At 47.2% G+C, this 18,122-nt stretch overlaps 1 protein-coding gene across 2 annotated transcripts in view; it reads left to right on the plus strand.

The window, feature by feature from the left end:
* hmcn1 (hemicentin 1) overlaps window positions 1-17,484 on the plus strand; it is a 97,227-nt gene extending 79,743 nt beyond the window's left edge. The window contains exons 75-107 of one of the 2 annotated variants that reach the window (XM_082511068.1): window positions 3,932-4,088; window positions 4,208-4,329; window positions 4,470-4,634; window positions 5,800-5,907; window positions 6,060-6,197; window positions 6,271-6,405; window positions 6,555-6,824; window positions 7,242-7,432; window positions 7,543-7,756; window positions 7,848-7,982; window positions 8,069-8,259; window positions 8,342-8,423; window positions 8,515-8,784; window positions 8,917-9,087; window positions 9,180-9,350; window positions 9,776-9,946; window positions 10,050-10,220; window positions 10,314-10,484; window positions 10,614-10,784; window positions 10,860-11,003; window positions 11,145-11,282; window positions 11,372-11,493; window positions 11,962-12,199; window positions 12,296-12,358; window positions 12,498-12,617; window positions 12,694-12,828; window positions 12,915-13,028; window positions 13,130-13,255; window positions 13,971-14,099; window positions 15,079-15,447; window positions 15,595-15,714; window positions 15,840-15,966; window positions 16,211-17,484. In XM_082511068.1, the coding sequence (XP_082367194.1) occupies window positions 3,932-4,088; window positions 4,208-4,329; window positions 4,470-4,634; window positions 5,800-5,907; window positions 6,060-6,197; window positions 6,271-6,405; window positions 6,555-6,824; window positions 7,242-7,432; window positions 7,543-7,756; window positions 7,848-7,982; window positions 8,069-8,259; window positions 8,342-8,423; window positions 8,515-8,784; window positions 8,917-9,087; window positions 9,180-9,350; window positions 9,776-9,946; window positions 10,050-10,220; window positions 10,314-10,484; window positions 10,614-10,784; window positions 10,860-11,003; window positions 11,145-11,282; window positions 11,372-11,493; window positions 11,962-12,199; window positions 12,296-12,358; window positions 12,498-12,617; window positions 12,694-12,828; window positions 12,915-13,028; window positions 13,130-13,255; window positions 13,971-14,099; window positions 15,079-15,447; window positions 15,595-15,714; window positions 15,840-15,966; window positions 16,211-16,577 (5,516 nt within the window). In that variant the 3' untranslated portion in view covers window positions 16,578-17,484. The remainder of the gene's footprint in view (window positions 1-3,931; window positions 4,089-4,207; window positions 4,330-4,469; window positions 4,635-5,799; window positions 5,908-6,059; window positions 6,198-6,270; window positions 6,406-6,554; window positions 6,825-7,241; window positions 7,433-7,542; window positions 7,757-7,847; window positions 7,983-8,068; window positions 8,260-8,341; window positions 8,424-8,514; window positions 8,785-8,916; window positions 9,088-9,179; window positions 9,351-9,775; window positions 9,947-10,049; window positions 10,221-10,313; window positions 10,485-10,613; window positions 10,785-10,859; window positions 11,004-11,144; window positions 11,283-11,371; window positions 11,494-11,961; window positions 12,200-12,295; window positions 12,359-12,497; window positions 12,618-12,693; window positions 12,829-12,914; window positions 13,029-13,129; window positions 13,256-13,970; window positions 14,100-15,078; window positions 15,448-15,594; window positions 15,715-15,839; window positions 15,967-16,210) is intronic. The other variant, XM_082511069.1, reaches the window with a different exon arrangement.
* Window positions 17,485-18,122: the final 638 nt, after the last annotated feature.

Consider the following 18,122-nt stretch of genomic DNA (forward strand, 5'->3'; position numbering starts at 1 on the left):
ACACACACACACACACACACACACAGTGGGGCAAAAAAGTATTTAGTCAGCCACCGATTGTGCAAGTTCCCCCACTTAAAATGATGACAGAGGTCAGTAATTTGCACCAGAGGTACACTTCAACTGTGAGAGACAGAATGTGAAAAAAAAATCCATGAATCCACATGGTAGGATTTGTAAAGAATTTATTCGTAAATCAGGGTGGAAAATAAGTATTTGGTCACCTCAAACAAGGAAAATCTCTGGCTCTCACAGACCTGTAACGTCTTCTGTAAGAAGCTTTTCTGTCCCCCACTCGTTACCTGTATGAATGGCACCTGTTTGAACTCATCATCTGTATAAAAGACACCTGTCCACAGCCTCAAACAGTCAGACTCCAAACTCCGCCATGGCCAAGACCAAAGAGCTTTCGAAGGACACCAGGAAAAGTATTGTAGACCTGCACCAGACTGGGAAGAGTGAATCTACAATAGGCAAGCAGCTTGGTGTGAAAAAATCAACTGTGGGAGCAATCATCAGAAAATGGAAGACATACAAGACCACTGATAATCTCCCTCGATCTGGGGCTCCACGCAAGATCTCATCCCGTGGGGTCAAAATGATCATGAGAACGGTGAGCAAAGATCCCAGAACCACACGGGGGGACCTGGTGAATGACCTGCAGAGAGCTGGGACCAAAGTAACAAAGGTCACCATCAGTAACACACTACAACGGCAGGGAATCAAATCCCGCAGTGCCAGACGTGTTCCGCTGCTGAAGCCAGTGCATGTCCAGGCCCGTCTGAAGTTTGCCAGAGAGCACATGGATGATACAGCAGAGGATTGGGAGAATGTCATGTGGTCAGATGAAACCAAAGTAGAACTTTTTGGTATAAACTCAACTCGTCGTGTTTGGAGGAGGAAGAATACTGAGTTGCATCCCAAGAACACCATACCTACTGTGAAGCATGGGGGTGGAAACATCATGCTATGGGGCTGTTTTTCTGCCAAGGGGACAGGACGACTGATCCGTGTTAAGGACAGAATGAATGGGGCCATGTATCGTGAGATTTTGAGCCAAAACCTCCTTCCATCAGTGAGAACTTTGAAGATGAAACGAGGCTGGGTCTTCCAACATGACAATGATCCAAAACACACCGCCCGGGCAACAAAGGAGTGGCTCCGTAAGAAGCATTTGAAAGTCCTGGAGTGGCCTAGCCAGTCTCCAGACCTCAACCCCATAGAAAATCTGTGGCGGGAGTTGAAAGTCCGTGTTGCTCGGCGACAGCCCCAAAACATCACTGCTCTCGAGAAGATCTGCATGGAGGAATGGGCCAAAATACCAGCTACTGTGTGTGCAAACCTGGTAAAGACCTATAGTAAACGTTTGACCTCTGTTATTGCCAACAAAGGTTATGTTACAAAGTATTGAGTTGTATTTTTGTTATTGACCAAATACTTATTTTCCACCCTGATTTACGAATAAATTCTTTACAAATCCTACCATGTGGATTCATGGATTTTTTTTTTCACATTCTGTCTCTCACAGTTGAAGTGTACCTCTGGTGCAAATTACTGACCTCTGTCATCATTTTAAGTGGGGGAACTTGCACAATCGGTGGCTGACTAAATACTTTTTTGCCCCACTGTATATGTGTATGTATATATATATATATATATATATATATATATATATATATATATATATATATATATATATATATATATATATATATATATATGAATGAATGATCCCCAAGGACCCCAAGAAGGGACCGGTCCCCTCCAACTACCGACCAATAACCTGCCTCAGTACTACATGGAAGCTCCTGTCAGGCATCATATCGGCTAAGATGAACAGGCACATGGGTCAATACATGAGCGGGACACAGAAAGGAATTGGCAAGAACACCAGAGGCGCAAAACACCAGCTACTGGTAGACAGAACAATCAGCCGAGACTGCAAGACCAGACTGACCAACCTGTGCACTGCCTGGATTGATTACAAGAAGGCCTATGACTCAATGCCCCACAGCTGGATACTGGAATGCCTAGAATTGTACAAGATCAATGGGACCCTAAGAGCCTTCATCAGGAACTCAATGGGGATGTGGCGTACAACACTAGAGGCCAACTCCAAGCCCATAGCACAAGTCACCATCAAGTGCGGGATCTACCAAGGAGATGCTCTGTCCCCACTGCTGTTCTGCATAGGCCTGAACCCCCTCAGTGAGATCATTAACAAGACTGGCTACGGATACCAACTACGGAACGGAGCAGTTGTCAGCCACCTCCTGTACATGGATGACATCAAGCTGTATGCCAAGAGGGAACGAGACATCGATTCACTGATCCACACTACCAGGCTATACAGCAATGACATTGGAATGTCGTTCGGACTGGAGAAGTGTAGTCGGATGGTAACAAAGAGAGGGAAGGTAGTCAGAACTGAGGGGATTGAACTACCAGACGGCAACATTGCAGACATAGAGGACAGTTACAAGTACCTGGGGATCCCGCAGGCGAATGGGAACCATGAAGAGGCTGCTAGAAAGGCTGCAACCACCAAGTACCTGCAGAGGGTCAGGCAAGTCCTGAGGAGTCAGCTGAATGGTAAGAACAAGATCCGGGCCATCAACACGTACGCCCTGCCCGTGATCAGGTACCCTGCTGGGGTAATAGGCTGGCCAAAGGAGGAGATAGAAGCCACTGACATAAAGACAAGAAAGCTCCTTACCATGCATGGAGGGTTTCACCCCAAGTCCAGCACCCTGAGGCTGTACGCTAAGCGGAAGGAAGGGGGCCGGGGACTGGTGAGTGTCAGCACCACAGTCCAGGATGAGACAACGAACATCCAAGAATACATTGGGAAGATGGCCCCAACTGACCAAGTGCTCAGTGAATACCTCAGGCAGCAGAAACCCAAGAAAGAGGAGGGAGACGAGGAACCATCATGGAAGGACAGGCCCCTGCACGGTATGTACCACCGGCAGATAGAGGAGGTGGCTGATATCCAGAAATCCTACCAGTGGCTGGACAAAGCTGGACTGAAAGACAGCACAGAGGCACTAATCATGGCAGCACAAGAACAAGCTCTGAGCACAAGATCCATAGAGGCTCGGGTCTATCACACCAGGCAAGACCCCAGGTGCAGGCTGTGTAAAGATGCCCCAGAGACAATCCAGCACATAACAGCAGGGTGCAAGATGCTAGCAGGCAAGGCATACATGGAACGCCATAACCAAGTGGCCGGCATAGTGTACAGGAACATCTGTGCCGAGTATAACCTGGAAGTCCCGAGGTCAAAATGGGAGATGCCCCCAAGGGTGGTGGAGAATGACCGAGCTAAGATCCTGTGGGACTTCCAGATACAGACGGACAAAATGGTGGTGGCTAACCAACCGGACATAGTGGTGGTAGACAAACAGAAGAAGACGGCCGTAGTGATCGATGTAGCGGTTCCGAATGACAGCAATATCAGGAAGAAGGAACACGAGAAGCTGGAGAAATACCAAGGGCTCAGAGAAGAGCTCGAGAGGATGTGGAGGGTGAAGGTAACGGTGGTCCCCGTGGTAATCGGAGCACTAGGTGCGGTGACTCCCAAGCTAGGCGAGTGGCTCCAGCAGATCCCGGGAATAACATCGGAGATCTCTGTCCAGAAGAGCGCAGTCCTGGGAACAGCTAAGATACTGCGCAGGACCCTCAAGCTCCCAGGCCTCTGGTAGAGGACCCGAGCTTGAAGGATAAACCGCCCGCAGGGGCGTGCTGGGTGTTTTGTGTGTGTGTGTGTGTGTATATATATATATATATATATATATATATATATATATATATATATATATATATATATATGGGATACATTTTAAAAGTAACCTTCCCAACACTGGTGGCAAATATGTACCATAGATGTATTCAAATGACAGTTACTTTACTACTGCTTCCTGTCTTTTAGTGCCTCCTTCCATTGCTGATGGTCGCACCAATGTCACAGTTATAGTCAACGTTCAGACCACTCTGTCTTGTGAGGCTACAGGCATACCCAAACCCACTGTCAGCTGGAGGAAAAATGGCCGACTTATAAACACAGACCAGAACCAGAACATATACAGGTCGGAGTTTTCTCCTTCTCTTTCCTAGTGAAATATATTCAAATTTGTCTCAGAAAAAAACAAAACCGGCTCACTTTAAGTGTATAGAAATACTAACGCCATCTCTTAATCGTTTCCAGATTACTGTCATCGGGCTCACTGGTAGTTATAGCGCCCACAGTGGAGGACACGGCTGTGTACCAGTGCGCTGCCTCTAACGAGGCAGGTGAAGACACCAGATCCATCAACCTGACTGTGAACGGTGGGTAACACAACAGTTATTTACAGATTCCTTTTGTTTTGTGTTAATTAAGTTAATTTTCTTTCTAATAAGTAATGGATCGTTCATCTGTGCGAGTTTATTCTACATTGTGGATTTTCATATTGCATCTGTTCCTCTAGTTCCTCCGTCAATAGCAGATGAACTCACAGAGTTAGTTGTGACCAGGCTGTCCCCGGTGGTCATTCCGTGCACTGCGTCTGGCATCCCGGAGCCCACAATCCACTGGAGCAAAGCTGGCATGAAGCTGCCCATAGAGGGTCTGGGATATAGCATCCTGGCAACAGGTATGTTTTAAATATACCCACTGCTGATGAACTCACCAAACCAAAGTGTCAGTGAAGGTTCTCTATCATCTAGGTCATCGTAGTCTAAGGAGCTCGGACAGAAAAGCGTCTGGACTACTTTAAGTTTCTTGAAGACGTTTCACCTTCTTCAGTTCTGAGAGCAACTGGTGGAGTCCCAGATTTTAAGACCAAAGGGAGTGTCCCCAGGAGGGTCCTGGACCCCCTATTGATCCTTTGCCTAATCACATGAGTCATAGTGTAAAAACGGGTGTGGGTCACAATCAGCCAATGTTTGGGTGAACCCATTGTGAGACCTAGCTCCATCCTATCGTGTGATTTACTGAGACAAGACAGCTCCTTGAAAAAACAGAACAAGCTCACTCACTCAGATTTTGCGCTCTGCCTCACCGCCACATATTTTAATTACAACAAGGATTTTACAGACAAAACATGGCTGTGCAGTGGGCTCCCTGGTGTCACCTATTGTAGCCAAACTTAACATGGAGGAAGTGGGGAAAAAGTCTCCCATACAGGTATGTTGATGACACCTGGGTCAAAATCTAAATCCAGGAAGTAGAATCCTTCACTGCTCACATCAGCTCAGTGGATAAAAACATAAAGTTCACCTGTGAAGACACAAAGATGGCAGTTTGCCATTCCTGGACTGTGCCGTGGGCTTTGAAGGGAATGGAAACCTCAACATTGAAGTTTACCAGAAGCCCACACACATGGACCAGTACCTCCACCCTCTGGAACACAGACTTGGAGTGATCAGGATCCTACATCACTGGGCAGAACATGTTCCCCTTTTAGCCAGAAGGGAAACAAAAGGAACACACGCATGTAAAGAAAGCTCTTAAAACATGTGATTATTTCCTCAAGTCAGCAAAGATGCACAGAAAAGGTCAGAAGCTTAAATAAGTCCAGACGCTTTTCCCCCCCGAGCTCCTTAGATCACCGAACCGAAGTTTGATTAAAACGTAAAATTCCCTTTTTAATGGCCTTAAATTTGACTACAAATACAACAAAAAGTAAGACAAGCATCTCCTAAAGGGCACATGTCAGGTTACTTTGTGTGTATTTTAGCTGTAGATAAGATGTCGAGGAGGATTTTGATGCCTGTCTTTAAATATTTTATCTGCTGTTCGTGTCGATCTGCATTCAGGTCCGATAGAGATCACCTCAGCCGAGCTAGCTCATGCTGGACGCTACTCATGTACAGCTCAGAATGCTGCAGGCTCCACCCACCGCCACGTGCAGCTCACAGTCCAGGGTAAAAAACGAATTCTTCAGGGTTCACCGCTTAAATCATTTTTATTTTAGAGCTCTTGATTCTGATTGAGAGGCTTGTTTTTTTAATTTTTTTTATTTGGAGGTTTATTCTTTTGTTCTTGATCATCACTACTTTCCAAACCTTCTCCTCAGAGCTTCCAGTGATTGAGTCCCATCCATCAGCACTGGATGTGATCCTGAATAACCCCGTAAGTCTGCCCTGCAGAGCCACAGGCTCACCCACACCTACCATTACCTGGCAGAAGGAGGGCATCAACATACCCACTACAGGTAAATAATTTTGTGTTTTTGTCAGTTGGTGTAAGCAATCAGTCGTGAAATTTTGGCTCTGGCTTCGTGCTAGGTGGTAGGTCCACTATACTCCCGAATGGAAGTCTGCAGATCTCCAAGGCATCACTATCAGACTCTGGAATGTACATATGTGTGGCTCAAAACCCTGCTGGCACAGCGCTCGGCAAGACCAGACTCAGAGTGCAAGGTAGGTACTTTTATGTTGAAATTTCAACCTCACGATCATAATACCAGTTGTGTACAAAATGCACCCAAAGTCACTGAAATTCAGGTTTCCCACGATGTCAACAAATATACTAATGTACTAACCCCACACATTTCTCCTTGCACCTGAAGTCCCTCCAGTGATCAGCTCAGACACTCGGGAATATTTGGCACCTGTGGACTCCTCCGTGACGCTGCGGTGCCAAGCTGACGGCTCCCCTCCCCCCTCGGTCACGTGGCACAAAGACGGGCGCGTGCTGAGTGAAACCGTACGCCTGAGGGTCCTCAGTTCAGGATCTCTGCAGATCGCCTTCATTCAGCCGAGCGATGCCGGGAGATACACTTGCACTGCTGCCAATGCAGCGGGCACTGTCAACTTGGAAATGAGCCTTACTGTGCAGAGTAGGTTCCAGTCATTGAAATGACGTGATTTGACACATCACACTACATTTGTGGTGTTAACGTTTTCTATAAAGATGGATGGGTGATGCATGGATGCATGGATGGTTCCAGTAGTTCTGCTTCTTCAACACAGCATCATTCAGATTTTATACTCACATCCAGACATATAGTCCCAATCAAAAGTTTAAGACCACTTGAAAAATGGCAAAAAAATCCTATTTTGCATGGTTGGATTTTAACAAGGTTCCAAGTGGAGCTTCAACATGCAACAAGAAGAAATGGGAGTGAGATAAAACATTTTTTGAGCATGCAATTTACTGAAAACGACGCTTAAACTGGTTTTAAACTTTTAATCGGGAGTGTATAGCAAAGCAAAGATAAAAAAGGGTGACTTGGTTTTATCCTAATCTCTTGCAGTTCCTCCGTTCATTCGTGGTGGAGAGCAGGAGGTCGTGGTGGTGGAAAACAGTCATGTCCAGCTTGTGTGTTTGGCAGAGGGCGTCCCTCAGCCAAAACTGTCCTGGGAAAAGGACGGTAGTCCTGTCAGCGAAAGCGCGGGGGAGTATACGATCCTGCCATCTGGTGAGCTGGTTATTGACAGTGCTCAGGTAAAAAATAGAAACACTGAATAGTATTTTGTTTTGATCATATTTAACACACGAGTTTGACCTATATGCTCCTTTTCCCTTCACCCTGCCCCCGCCTTTTGGTGAACCAGCCTGAAGATGCAGGAAGTTACACCTGCGTTGCCACTAATTCAGTCGGGCAGGACAGTTGGACCGTCACCCTGTTGGTTCATACTCATCCCATCTTCACTGAGCTTCTTGGGGATGTGGCCCTGAACAAAGGAGAGCGCCTCACGCTGTTCTGTGGAGTCAGTGGCATCCCCCTACCCAGAATCACTTGGGCCTTTAATAACAACATCATCCCAGGTATGAATCGTTGTAAACGGAGAGGTTTCCTTTCGTTATTTCTTAATCTTTGTCATTTCATTTTATTTCTTTTCTGCCATTGATGCTTCAGTTCACTACGATCAAACGAACGGTCACAGTGAGCTGGTGATCGAGAGAGTGAGCAAAGACGATGCCGGCACCTACACCTGTGTGGCAGAAAATGATGTGGGAACCATCAAGTCGCTGGCCTTGGTCTATGTCAAAGGTAAAAGCATGCTTTCATGAACTATTTTGATGCTGTTGCATCTCTCTAAGCTGCTCTACACTCGACCTGATCTGCCTGTTCTTCAGAGCCTCCGATCATCGATGGGGACCTTCACTCCAACCGCATTGAACCCCTGGGCGGGAATGCAATCCTGAACTGTGAGGTTCGAGGAGACCCGCTGCCAACCATCCAGTGGAGCAAAAATGGAATAAACATCCAGATCAGCTACCGAATCCGTCAACTGGACAACGGCTCCCTGGCCATCTATGGCACAGTGGTAGGAAGACAGCTCTTTTGTGTAAGACAAAGGTGAGCTTTGGAAAAGGTCACGGTGATTTCATTTACAATGTGTGTGGCAGAGTGAAGATGCGGGAAACTACATGTGTGTGGCGACAAATGACGCTGGTGTGGTGGAGAGAAGTGTCACACTTACCTTACACAGTGAGTGTTTAACCGTGTCAGGATGCAGCACTTTTAATTATAGCGTTTTTGTAGCAGTGATAGATGTGATAGAAGCACGCTGCTCTTCCAGGTGCACCCGCAATCATTGTAGAACCCGTGGAGACGGTGCTGGATGCCGGAACCACGGCTGTGCTCAACTGTCAGGCGGAGGGTGAGCCTACGCCCATGATAGAGTGGTCTCGCCAGGGGCGCCCCCTTCTGGGCAACAACCGCTTCTCTGCCTTATCTAATGGCTCCCTCAGGATCATCAGTGCGCAAAAGGAGGACACAGCTGAGTACGAATGCGTGGCAAGAAACCTGCTTGGATCAGTGCTGGTCAAGGTCACTCTTACCATACGGGGTGAGCAGTTTTTAGTTTATTCTTACATCTGCATTCAGAAATGGCAAAATCGGTCCATATGCATGCTTTCAATATTTTGGTGTCTAAAGGGACCTAACGCCAAGTGCCAAAGTTAATTAACGTTCTTGTCAGTCCATGGCGGCTTCTCGGAGTGGGCAGAGTGGGGTCCTTGCAGTGTGTCATGTGGTGTTGGTAACCAGAAGAGGCTCAGGCAGTGTAACAACCCTTTACCTGCCAACGGAGGCCGCCACTGTGCAGGATCAGACACAGAGACACGCAGCTGTCAGGGGAAACCCTGCCCAGGTGAGACTGAAACAGGGCCTAGAACCAAGTGTTTACAAAGGAGACCGTGTGCAAATGTCACATGCGGAACCAAATCTCTCGTCCCTCCACAGTGAATGGTAACTGGTCAGAATGGTCTCTCTGGGAGGAGTGTTCACGTACATGTGGTGAGGGCAACAGAACCAGGGTCCGGACCTGCAGTAGTCCTCCGCCTCAGCATGGAGGCAGGCCGTGTGAGGGGAAGGCAGTGGACGTGGTCATGTGCAGGGTCAGGCCATGTCCAGGTGAGGAAATGCATTTGCATGCGCAGGCACACACAGTTAAAAACAAGAGAACCACTGTCATTAAAGAGAACTTTAATTTGAGGGTGTTTGCTACAGTATAAATATCTTAATATTCTAGTTTTTGATGAAACTCCAGCTCTTTGGGCGTTTGCACACATCTTGACTTGCTGCCTAATTCTACTTATACTTCACGTAGCAGGCTAGCCTGTGTGGACAAACAGATCTAATAATATTCATGAAACAAATATGAATGTTTTTTTATGTCATTTCCAAATTTAATTAAACTTTCTTTTCTGATTTCCATGAATTTTTCCTGTTGTTAAACTGCAGATCTGTTGGGGTTTTTTTCTAGCAGCACTGTGTTGCTTTATTCTGCTGTGTATATACATATATGTATGATGGACTGTAGGTTTATGCTCTTATAGTGGGAGGTAACTGGGGTTCTTGGCTACCGTGGAGCCCATGCAGCGAGACCTGCGGTAGGGGCGTGCAGTCCAGGATCCGTCTCTGCAACAACCCTCCTCCAGCGTTCGATGGGTCACAGTGTGTGGGCACAGACACCCAAACACAAATGTGCAAGGAGAAGCCTTGTCCCGGTAAGGACGCGATTATGCTTCGAGAAAAATCTCCGCTCCAGCCTGGATTTAGGAATTCGTTAAACGAAGCAGATTTCAGTTTTATACACTTTGTGTCCTCCAGTGGATGGAAAGTGGTCGTCCTGGGTGAGCTGGGGAGCCTGCAGTGTTTCCTGTGGGGGGGGTACTAGACAGAGGACACGCCTCTGTGCCAGCCCCGCCCCTCAGCACGGCGGCAGACAGTGTGAGGGCAACGACGTGCAAATCGACTTCTGCAACAGCGACCCCTGCCCCAGTGAGATACCTGAACTGCTACTGACTGCTTAGATACGCTCATTTCTGCATCTTTTCTTTTGTGAATCTGTCATTTTGCACTTCTGTGTGTTAGTCAGTGGTAACTGGGGTCCATGGAGCAGCTGGGGCAGCTGCAGCAAGACATGTAACGGAGGTCAGATGAGGCGCTACAGGACCTGTGACAACCCCAGACCCGCCTACGGTGGGAGAGCTTGTGCAGGTGCTGATACACAGATACAAAGATGCAGCACCGTCAAGTGCCCCGGTGAGTCAGCCTGCGGCACGGTCAGGCGTGTGTTATTGGTTCCCTTGTAAGACTAAATTACCCCTACGACTGCTCCATTGCCGTGATTTGTGTGTTGATGTGTACACCTGTACTGTTTGTATTTTGCAGTTGATGGTACCTGGGGTTCATGGCAGCCATGGGGAGAATGTTCTTCTTCCTGCGGAGGAGGACAGAGGACACGTGTTCGGCTCTGTGACGGTCCGTCTCCAAGTGACGGTGGTCGGCCGTGTCCAGGAGACTCTACTCAGCTGTCCAGGTGCAACACTCAGGCCTGCCCAGGTAACGTATCTCTTAAAAAAAGCTTCTGTGTTCATTTGCTGTATTTACATTTAAAGACACGTTTCTTTTGATCAGGTGGGCCCCTGAAGGCCCGAGGAAGCATCATAGGGAACATTAACGATATCGAGTTCGGCGTCTCCATCCTCAATGCCACCATCACCGACAGCTTTGGCAGCAGAATCATCAAAGCCACAATCTCTAATGTACCGAGGACGTTAGGTCAGTTTTCCATTAGCTCGTTGGTTGTATCACTGTTCTGCTTTTAGATGTTGTATGATGCTCTCTAATTCCTGCCTCCATCTAAAAGTCAGCTGTTTTCTTGAACTCCTAATAAATCTAAGACCTTTAAATTGATTCAAGGTCCTGCAATGAGGAAGCTCATCTCCATCCTGAACCCCGTCTACTGGACCACTGCGCATGAAGTAGGAGAGGCGGTCAACGGCTACACGCTAACAGGAGGTATCTTCAGGCGGGAGACGCAGGTGGAGTTTGCCACAGGTAGGATTTCATGGGTTCAACACGGAGGCATGAAATCTTTGAACAGCTGTTTATATGTAAAGATATGTGACGCGACTGCGTGTTGGCAGGCGAGATCCTGAGGATGACCCACATCGTCAGGGGTCTGGACTCTGACGGCGCTTTGCTTTTGGACATCGTTGTGAGCGGACACATCCTGCAGCTGCCTTCACATGCTCTCATCGGCATCAAGGTACACAAATAGGCAATGGGAATATTATGAAGCCAGCTAATAAACTAATATAGGGACTGAAAGAAATATGCATATGCTTATCAGCCTGTTTACAACCAAAACACATCAGTTCATGTATATTTACAAAACGGTTTTATTGCATTTCTGGAAATTTAAACCATAGAAAAGACTGGAAATCGAATACAGTGAACGCCTCTATTTTAGAAAACATCAATTTATCATTATTTGTTTCTCTCTCTCTTTTTTAGCCATATGTCATCTCTAAGCTTCCCACCAGCAAATCAAGTCCCCCGTCTTGTATACCTCATAGATTCATATAAACGCACAATAACTCAGTTTAACCCAATAAAAACAATTTAAAGTCTAATGTCACACATTGCAAGGAAACAAACTAAAATTAAGGTCCAGCTGACAGACGCCAAACTGAATAATAAAAATGCACAATGTTCTGTTGTGTTTTTTTCCCAGGACTACACAGAGGACTACATCCAGACGGGACCGGGTCAGCTCTACGCTCTGTCCACTCGCATGTTCAGCATCGACAAGGAAAGTGTGCCCTACACCTGGAACCACACTGTCTCCTATGACCCGTCCAAGGGGAAGATGCCCTACCTGGTGGAAACGCTGAGGGCCGCAGCCATCAGTGCACACTACCACCCACTGGAGGAGGTGTTGGAGTACAGCATACAAGCTAGTATCTCCAAAGGTGAACGCAAAAGATGTTTCAACTTCTATTGCCTAATACTTTGTTGCACTTTCACCAAACATAAGCGAAATTTAAAGTTTGTTAACGTGACTCCAGGTGATCGCAGTAACCAGTGTCCTCGTGGCTTCACTTTGGTGGCTGCCGGGCCTTACTGTGCAGGTAATGCTAATCACAACACACGTATACTTACCCCCAAACCACGAAAAACTGCACCTAAAAATGATGTATTCATGGATTCATAATTAGAACATCTGATCGTTTCTGATTGTTCGTATTCGTGTTTATCTTTGTGCTGCAGATGAGAATGAATGTGAGGTTGGGAATCCGTGTTCACATGCCTGCCACAACACGATGGGCACCTACTACTGCTCCTGTCCCCGAGGCCTCGCCATCTCAGCCGACGGGAGGACGTGTCAGGGTACAAAACTCTCCGCCGCCTACTGACCCGACGCGGCAGCAAATCACCGTTAAGCCTCTTCTCTCCTCTCTCCTAGACGTCGACGAGTGTTCGCTAGGTGGGAATGTGTGCCACGACGCAGAAGACTGCGAGAATACCATCGGCTCTTACAGATGCGTCACGCGCTGTGGGCGTGGCTTCAGGAGAACAGCTGACGGCTACAGCTGTACAGGTTTGATTGTACACGTAAAGGGCATTCCTTTCCTTTTTAATCGATTTGACTTTCTAATAATAGTGGGACATGTTTGTGTTGTTCAGATGTGAACGAGTGCCTGGAGTCAAATCCGTGTAATCAACGTTGTTTGAATACCGTCGGTAGTTACCGCTGCGCCTGTGAGCCAGGATTTCATCTCAGGAACAGGCGCTGCATAGGTGAGAGAGGCGCTCCTCTCCATTGATGTTCTACGTAAAATAAGACAATTTATCACTAAACCTGGAGCCACAAACTTCCCTTTTTCCTCTGTTCACCGCAGATATCAACGAGTGCAGGCAGAGGGTTTGCCGCTCTGATCAGCAGTGTAAAAACACTCGCGGTGGTTACATCTGTATTGACCTCTGCCCCAGTGGTATGACCAAGGGTGGCAATGGAACATGTGTGGGTGAGTGCTACTGAAGTACTGTAGAGTAGTTACTAATACGCTGTTTAGAAAATGTAGAGAAACACATCTATTCTCAGTGGGGGGAAATAATCATGCAGCATATCTGTACCGATACAGACTGGGTAATGTGTTAGGAGTGGAAGGATCAAGGTAGAGGGCTGAATTCAAGCCTGGAAATGAAAAAATTCCACACAAAGTAGCAGTTTCCTGTCCCGCTGATGGGTTAAGGATCTTCTACGGCCCTGTCCAGCTCTCCCAGAGTAACTGTGTGTCTCCTGGATTCTCCTCCATGCTCTTGAAACTGAGCTGGGAGACTCTGTCAATCTTCTGGTATCTTCTGTGTCGTCCTGGAGGAGCCGGACAACAATGCAGCCTCTGCAGGGTTCATGTATCACGTCACGCTAACAGCAGTGACACTGACCCTAGCCAAACGCAAAACTAGTGAAAAACAGTCAGGAAATATAAGGAGGGGGGAAAGTCAGAGGCCTCCATGTGTGAAACCCTTCCTGTTTGCAGCTCTTGTTAATTTCATTAAGACCAAAGCTGCTGAGACTGATTAACAACCCCCTCTGCTATGTAACTGACCACATCGATAGCCCAGAAGTTTAACCGACTAGATGCCAGCCTCTAATTAAAAGGTGTTTCTTGCATTTTTTTGATTAGCATATTGTGATTAATAAGATGATGCATGTTCGTCTCTTGTGGCCTGTTGCAGACGTTGACGAGTGCAGAGACGGTACCCATCAGTGCAGATACAACCAGATCTGCGAGAACACCAGAGGCAGCTACCACTGCACCTGCCCCCGTGGTTACAGATCCCAGGGAGTAGGGCGGCCCTGCGTCGGTACGTGTCTCTGCCTTGAATTGAATCCAGTGCGGTATAACATCAAACCCTCATTGCTGCTGTGTCATTCTGATTACTTTGGGCTACTTAGCCAAGCATGAAACATCCTGAGCAGTAAAATAAAAATGCAGTGCTCTTTCCTTATGTTTCGCATCAGCTTGCTTGCTTCAAGAAATGCACTTTCTTCTTTCTGATGCTGACTCACTCACTTCTGCAGAAAGCCTAAAAAGCTGCTGTCATCATATCGCGCCACTGCTTGCTCACATGACCAAATGCTTCACTGAGAACAGCTGATTAACTCTTTCTATTAAACGCAAACAAAAAAAATATCTTGCTTTTTGTCAAGAAACAATGCTGCATGATATCAGAGGCTTTGCCAGCTCAAGATGATGCTACGGTGTTAGACAGCTGTTAGGGAAACAGGAAGGAGGGAAAGGAATACATAAAACACCAACTGTAAAAAGACCAGCACCGTCACCTCACAGCTCTGTCTGTCACTTCCTCCTTTTCATTCCCTCCAGTTCGGATCTATCAAAGTGTTTCCAGCACCTTTATGTTTGGGGCTGGCTGTTTCCTGGCGTCGCTTTGTGATGGCGTATGTACCCTGATGCTGCTGGGACATTAACACTCTGTCTGAATGAACTGGGAACGTTTTTTTAACATAATTCATATCTGATGTACTTCTTCAGATAAAATGTGAAAATTATGATTTTTGTTATTTATGAGATGGAGTGATTCTCTCATTCAAATTAAACCTGTAGTTTCAATACATTTCTGTGTCCCTGACATGAAAATGTATTGTTATACAGCGGGGTAACTTGCATATCCCCTTTTCTCCCCTCATCCTTCTCCTCTTTCATGGCCTGCACCTCCTCCTGTGCTCCTCTCATCACTCTGTTCTTTTTTCTTTACTTCTGCATCATTTCCAACCTTTTATCCACCTTTTCTTGGTGCTGGTCTTTCTCTGTGCCGAGGGCAGATGTAAATGAATGTGAGCGGCTCCCGCAGCCTTGCGCCCACCAGTGCATCAACACTCCCGGCAGCTTCAAGTGCGCCTGCCCTCCTGGGCGCCACCTGCTGGGGGACGGCAAGTCCTGCGCTGGGCTTGAGCGGCTGCCCAGCTACGAAAGTTACTCGTACACTTACCGCACGTCTCAGTCCGCCCCCGGCGGCGGCTCCAGCCAGATGCTCTACCACAACTTGGCCTCCCAGAGCTACCACTCCTACGCAGCCCCCGCGTCGGGGCGCTACAGGAGTCGGAGCCGCAGAGAGACGCGTGTGCATTCCTCACATCAGGGCGTCCTCGCTTGTCAGCAGGGCTTTGAGCCCAGGGGTCACCGCTGCTTAGGTAACTATGGAGAAGAGGCAGGGTTGAGATGAGGGAGAGGAAAGTTCAGCATTTCATTACTGCCTGAGAATTTGCAGTGGGGTCTGGAAAACTGATGTTCTGTGTATCCCTCTGTGGCTGTTTTTGTGTGTGCATGACATCAAAAAGACATCAACGAGTGTGAAGTGAGGGACACCTGTCAGCACGAGTGCACGAACACACCAGGAAGCTACAGGTGTCTCTGTCCTGCTGGTTACCGCCTCATGACCAATGGCAAGACTTGTCAAGGTGAGAACCTCGGTGTGCTCGCTTTGTCTACCCGGCAATCCACCTGTTCACTGGAACTCATGCAATTTACCCTCAAGCGAGGTGTGACCTGTGCTTACTGTAGCTGTTTGCTGTATCTGCCGCAGACACAGACGAGTGCCTGGAACAGAACATCCAGTGTGGAGTGAATCGAATGTGCTTCAACACGAGAGGAAGCTACCAGTGTATTGACACCCCCTGTCCCCCAAACTACCAGAGGGACCCGGTCACAGGGTAAACCTGCACACATACATGAAACCTGATCATTCTGAACTTTGAGACAAAGTGATCATATTTTATCATATCCTACAGATATAAGTACGGGGGCGGGTTGTTTTCTCTTCAAATTGTAGCAGATTTCTGTGTAAAACCTTCTTCTTTGGGCTTCTCACATCGCCTTTACACCAAACCTTTGTTTTCTGCCTCCTGGGCCCACCAGCACCATATTCAACCAAAATTAACTTTTTTCTTTTTGTAGGTTCTGTCTGAGAAACTGCCAGCCAAATGACCTGGAGTGCGCACTGAGCCCGTACGCCTTGGAGTACAAGCTGCTGTCGCTTCCCTTTGGCATCGCAGCCAACCAGGACCTCATCAGGCTGGTGGCCTACACACAGGATGGAGTGATGCACCCCAGGACCTCCTTCCTGGTGGTGGACGAGGATTTCGCGTTGCCGTTTGCTCTGCGAGATGAGAACCTAAAGGGAGTGCTGTTCACCACGCGGCCGCTACGAGAGCCCCACACGTACCGCATGAAGGTCCGAGCCCTGTCCTACAGTGAAGACGGAGGCATCGAGTACCAGACGACCTTCATCGTCTACATCGCTGTCTCTGCCTACCCCTACTGAAAACACTTTAAATGACCCGAGTGGCTGCGTCCTCTGAGTGCAGTGCTGCAAAAAGTGGCATGGTGAGAGTTAGTGGATGCGACCGCATCAGTAAACAGACTGGAAAAAGATTATCGAGTGTGTGCGAGAGGCCAGCGGGTGCATACGGCCCCGAAGGTGTAAGGAAGTAGGACGCCTGATGTTTACATGAGGAAACTTACCAACTATTTATCAGCTCTAATCCCTGGAAACCTCCCAAACCTCTGTCAGTCATCTCCTGACTCTTCAGACTTATTTATAAGACACGTTAGATTCGACTCTTCCAAACCGAAACGCCACCGGTTCAGAGAGTACAACATATTAGCTTCTCTTTCATTTACATCAACCTATTATTAACTTCTTTGGGAAGGGCTCGAACACGAAAAATGGAAGACGGGTCCCACTTTTGCGCCATCAGTTGCCAAAGTGGAGGCGTCACTGTTCGGGTTTGGTGCTCAGGTACTGGCGCACGAACGCCTCAGGCAGAAACTCACGTCACCAGCGCGATGATCCACCCAACAGCTGGTGCCAAGATGTATTTTTTTACGATTTGTACATATGTTTTTCTCATAATGTAATGCCACACTTGTACGTACCGTATCCGTTTTGTAATAAAAATCGAATATGAATAGATAAACGCTGATTTTACAAATTATATATGCGTGCACAGCACTGCTGCACAAAACATCCCCGATCTTGACGGAGCGTGCCACACGTGGACCCGAGCGCCGTACGCAAAGCTTCTGATCACAGATACACTCGAAGGCCATTCAGAGATAAGTTTTCTCCGTCTGCCGTGAAGTCTTTAGATTCTTCGTATCCTTATCAGTTAAAGAAGATTAATGATAATCATGTGCAATATCAAATAAAAGTAATTATTACATCCGAATTATTACATTTACAAATGTTTGATAGTGTAAATCATTTTGAAGCTATGCTGTTGTTGATTATACACCCACACCTTGTTGATAATAGGTTGGACCTGCTTTTGCTTTCATAACTGTCTGAATTCTTCAAGGCACAGATTCAGGAGTGCCCTGGAAATCTTCCACAGAGGTTTTGGTTCAATTTTATTTATATAGCACCAAATCACAAAAAAAGTCGCCTCAAGGTGCTTTATACTGTACAGTAGATGCAGAGAAAAACCCAACAATCATATGACCCCCGATGAGCAGCACTTTGGCAACAGTGGGAAGGAAAAACTCCCTTTTAACAGGAAGAAACCTCCAGCTCAACCAGGCTCAGGGAGGGGCGGGGCCATCTGCTGCGACCGGTTGGGGTGAGAGAAGGAAGACAGGATAAAGACATGCTGTGGAAGAGAGACAGAGGTTAATAACAGATATGATTCAATGCAGAGAGGTCTGTTAACACATAGTGAGTGAGAAAGGTGACTGGAAAGGAAAAACTCAATGCATCATGGGAATCCCCGGCAGCCTAATAAACACATTCCAGTTTATTAATAATTCGAAAAACAAGTTATGGGTACATATTTGCATAACTTTTTAGGTATATGTAAAAGTAGCGGTA

Source organism: Aulonocara stuartgranti (assembly GCF_965226115.1).
Source record: "Aulonocara stuartgranti genome assembly, chromosome: 17".
Classification (NCBI taxonomy): Eukaryota; Metazoa; Chordata; class Actinopteri; order Cichliformes; family Cichlidae; genus Aulonocara; species Aulonocara stuartgranti.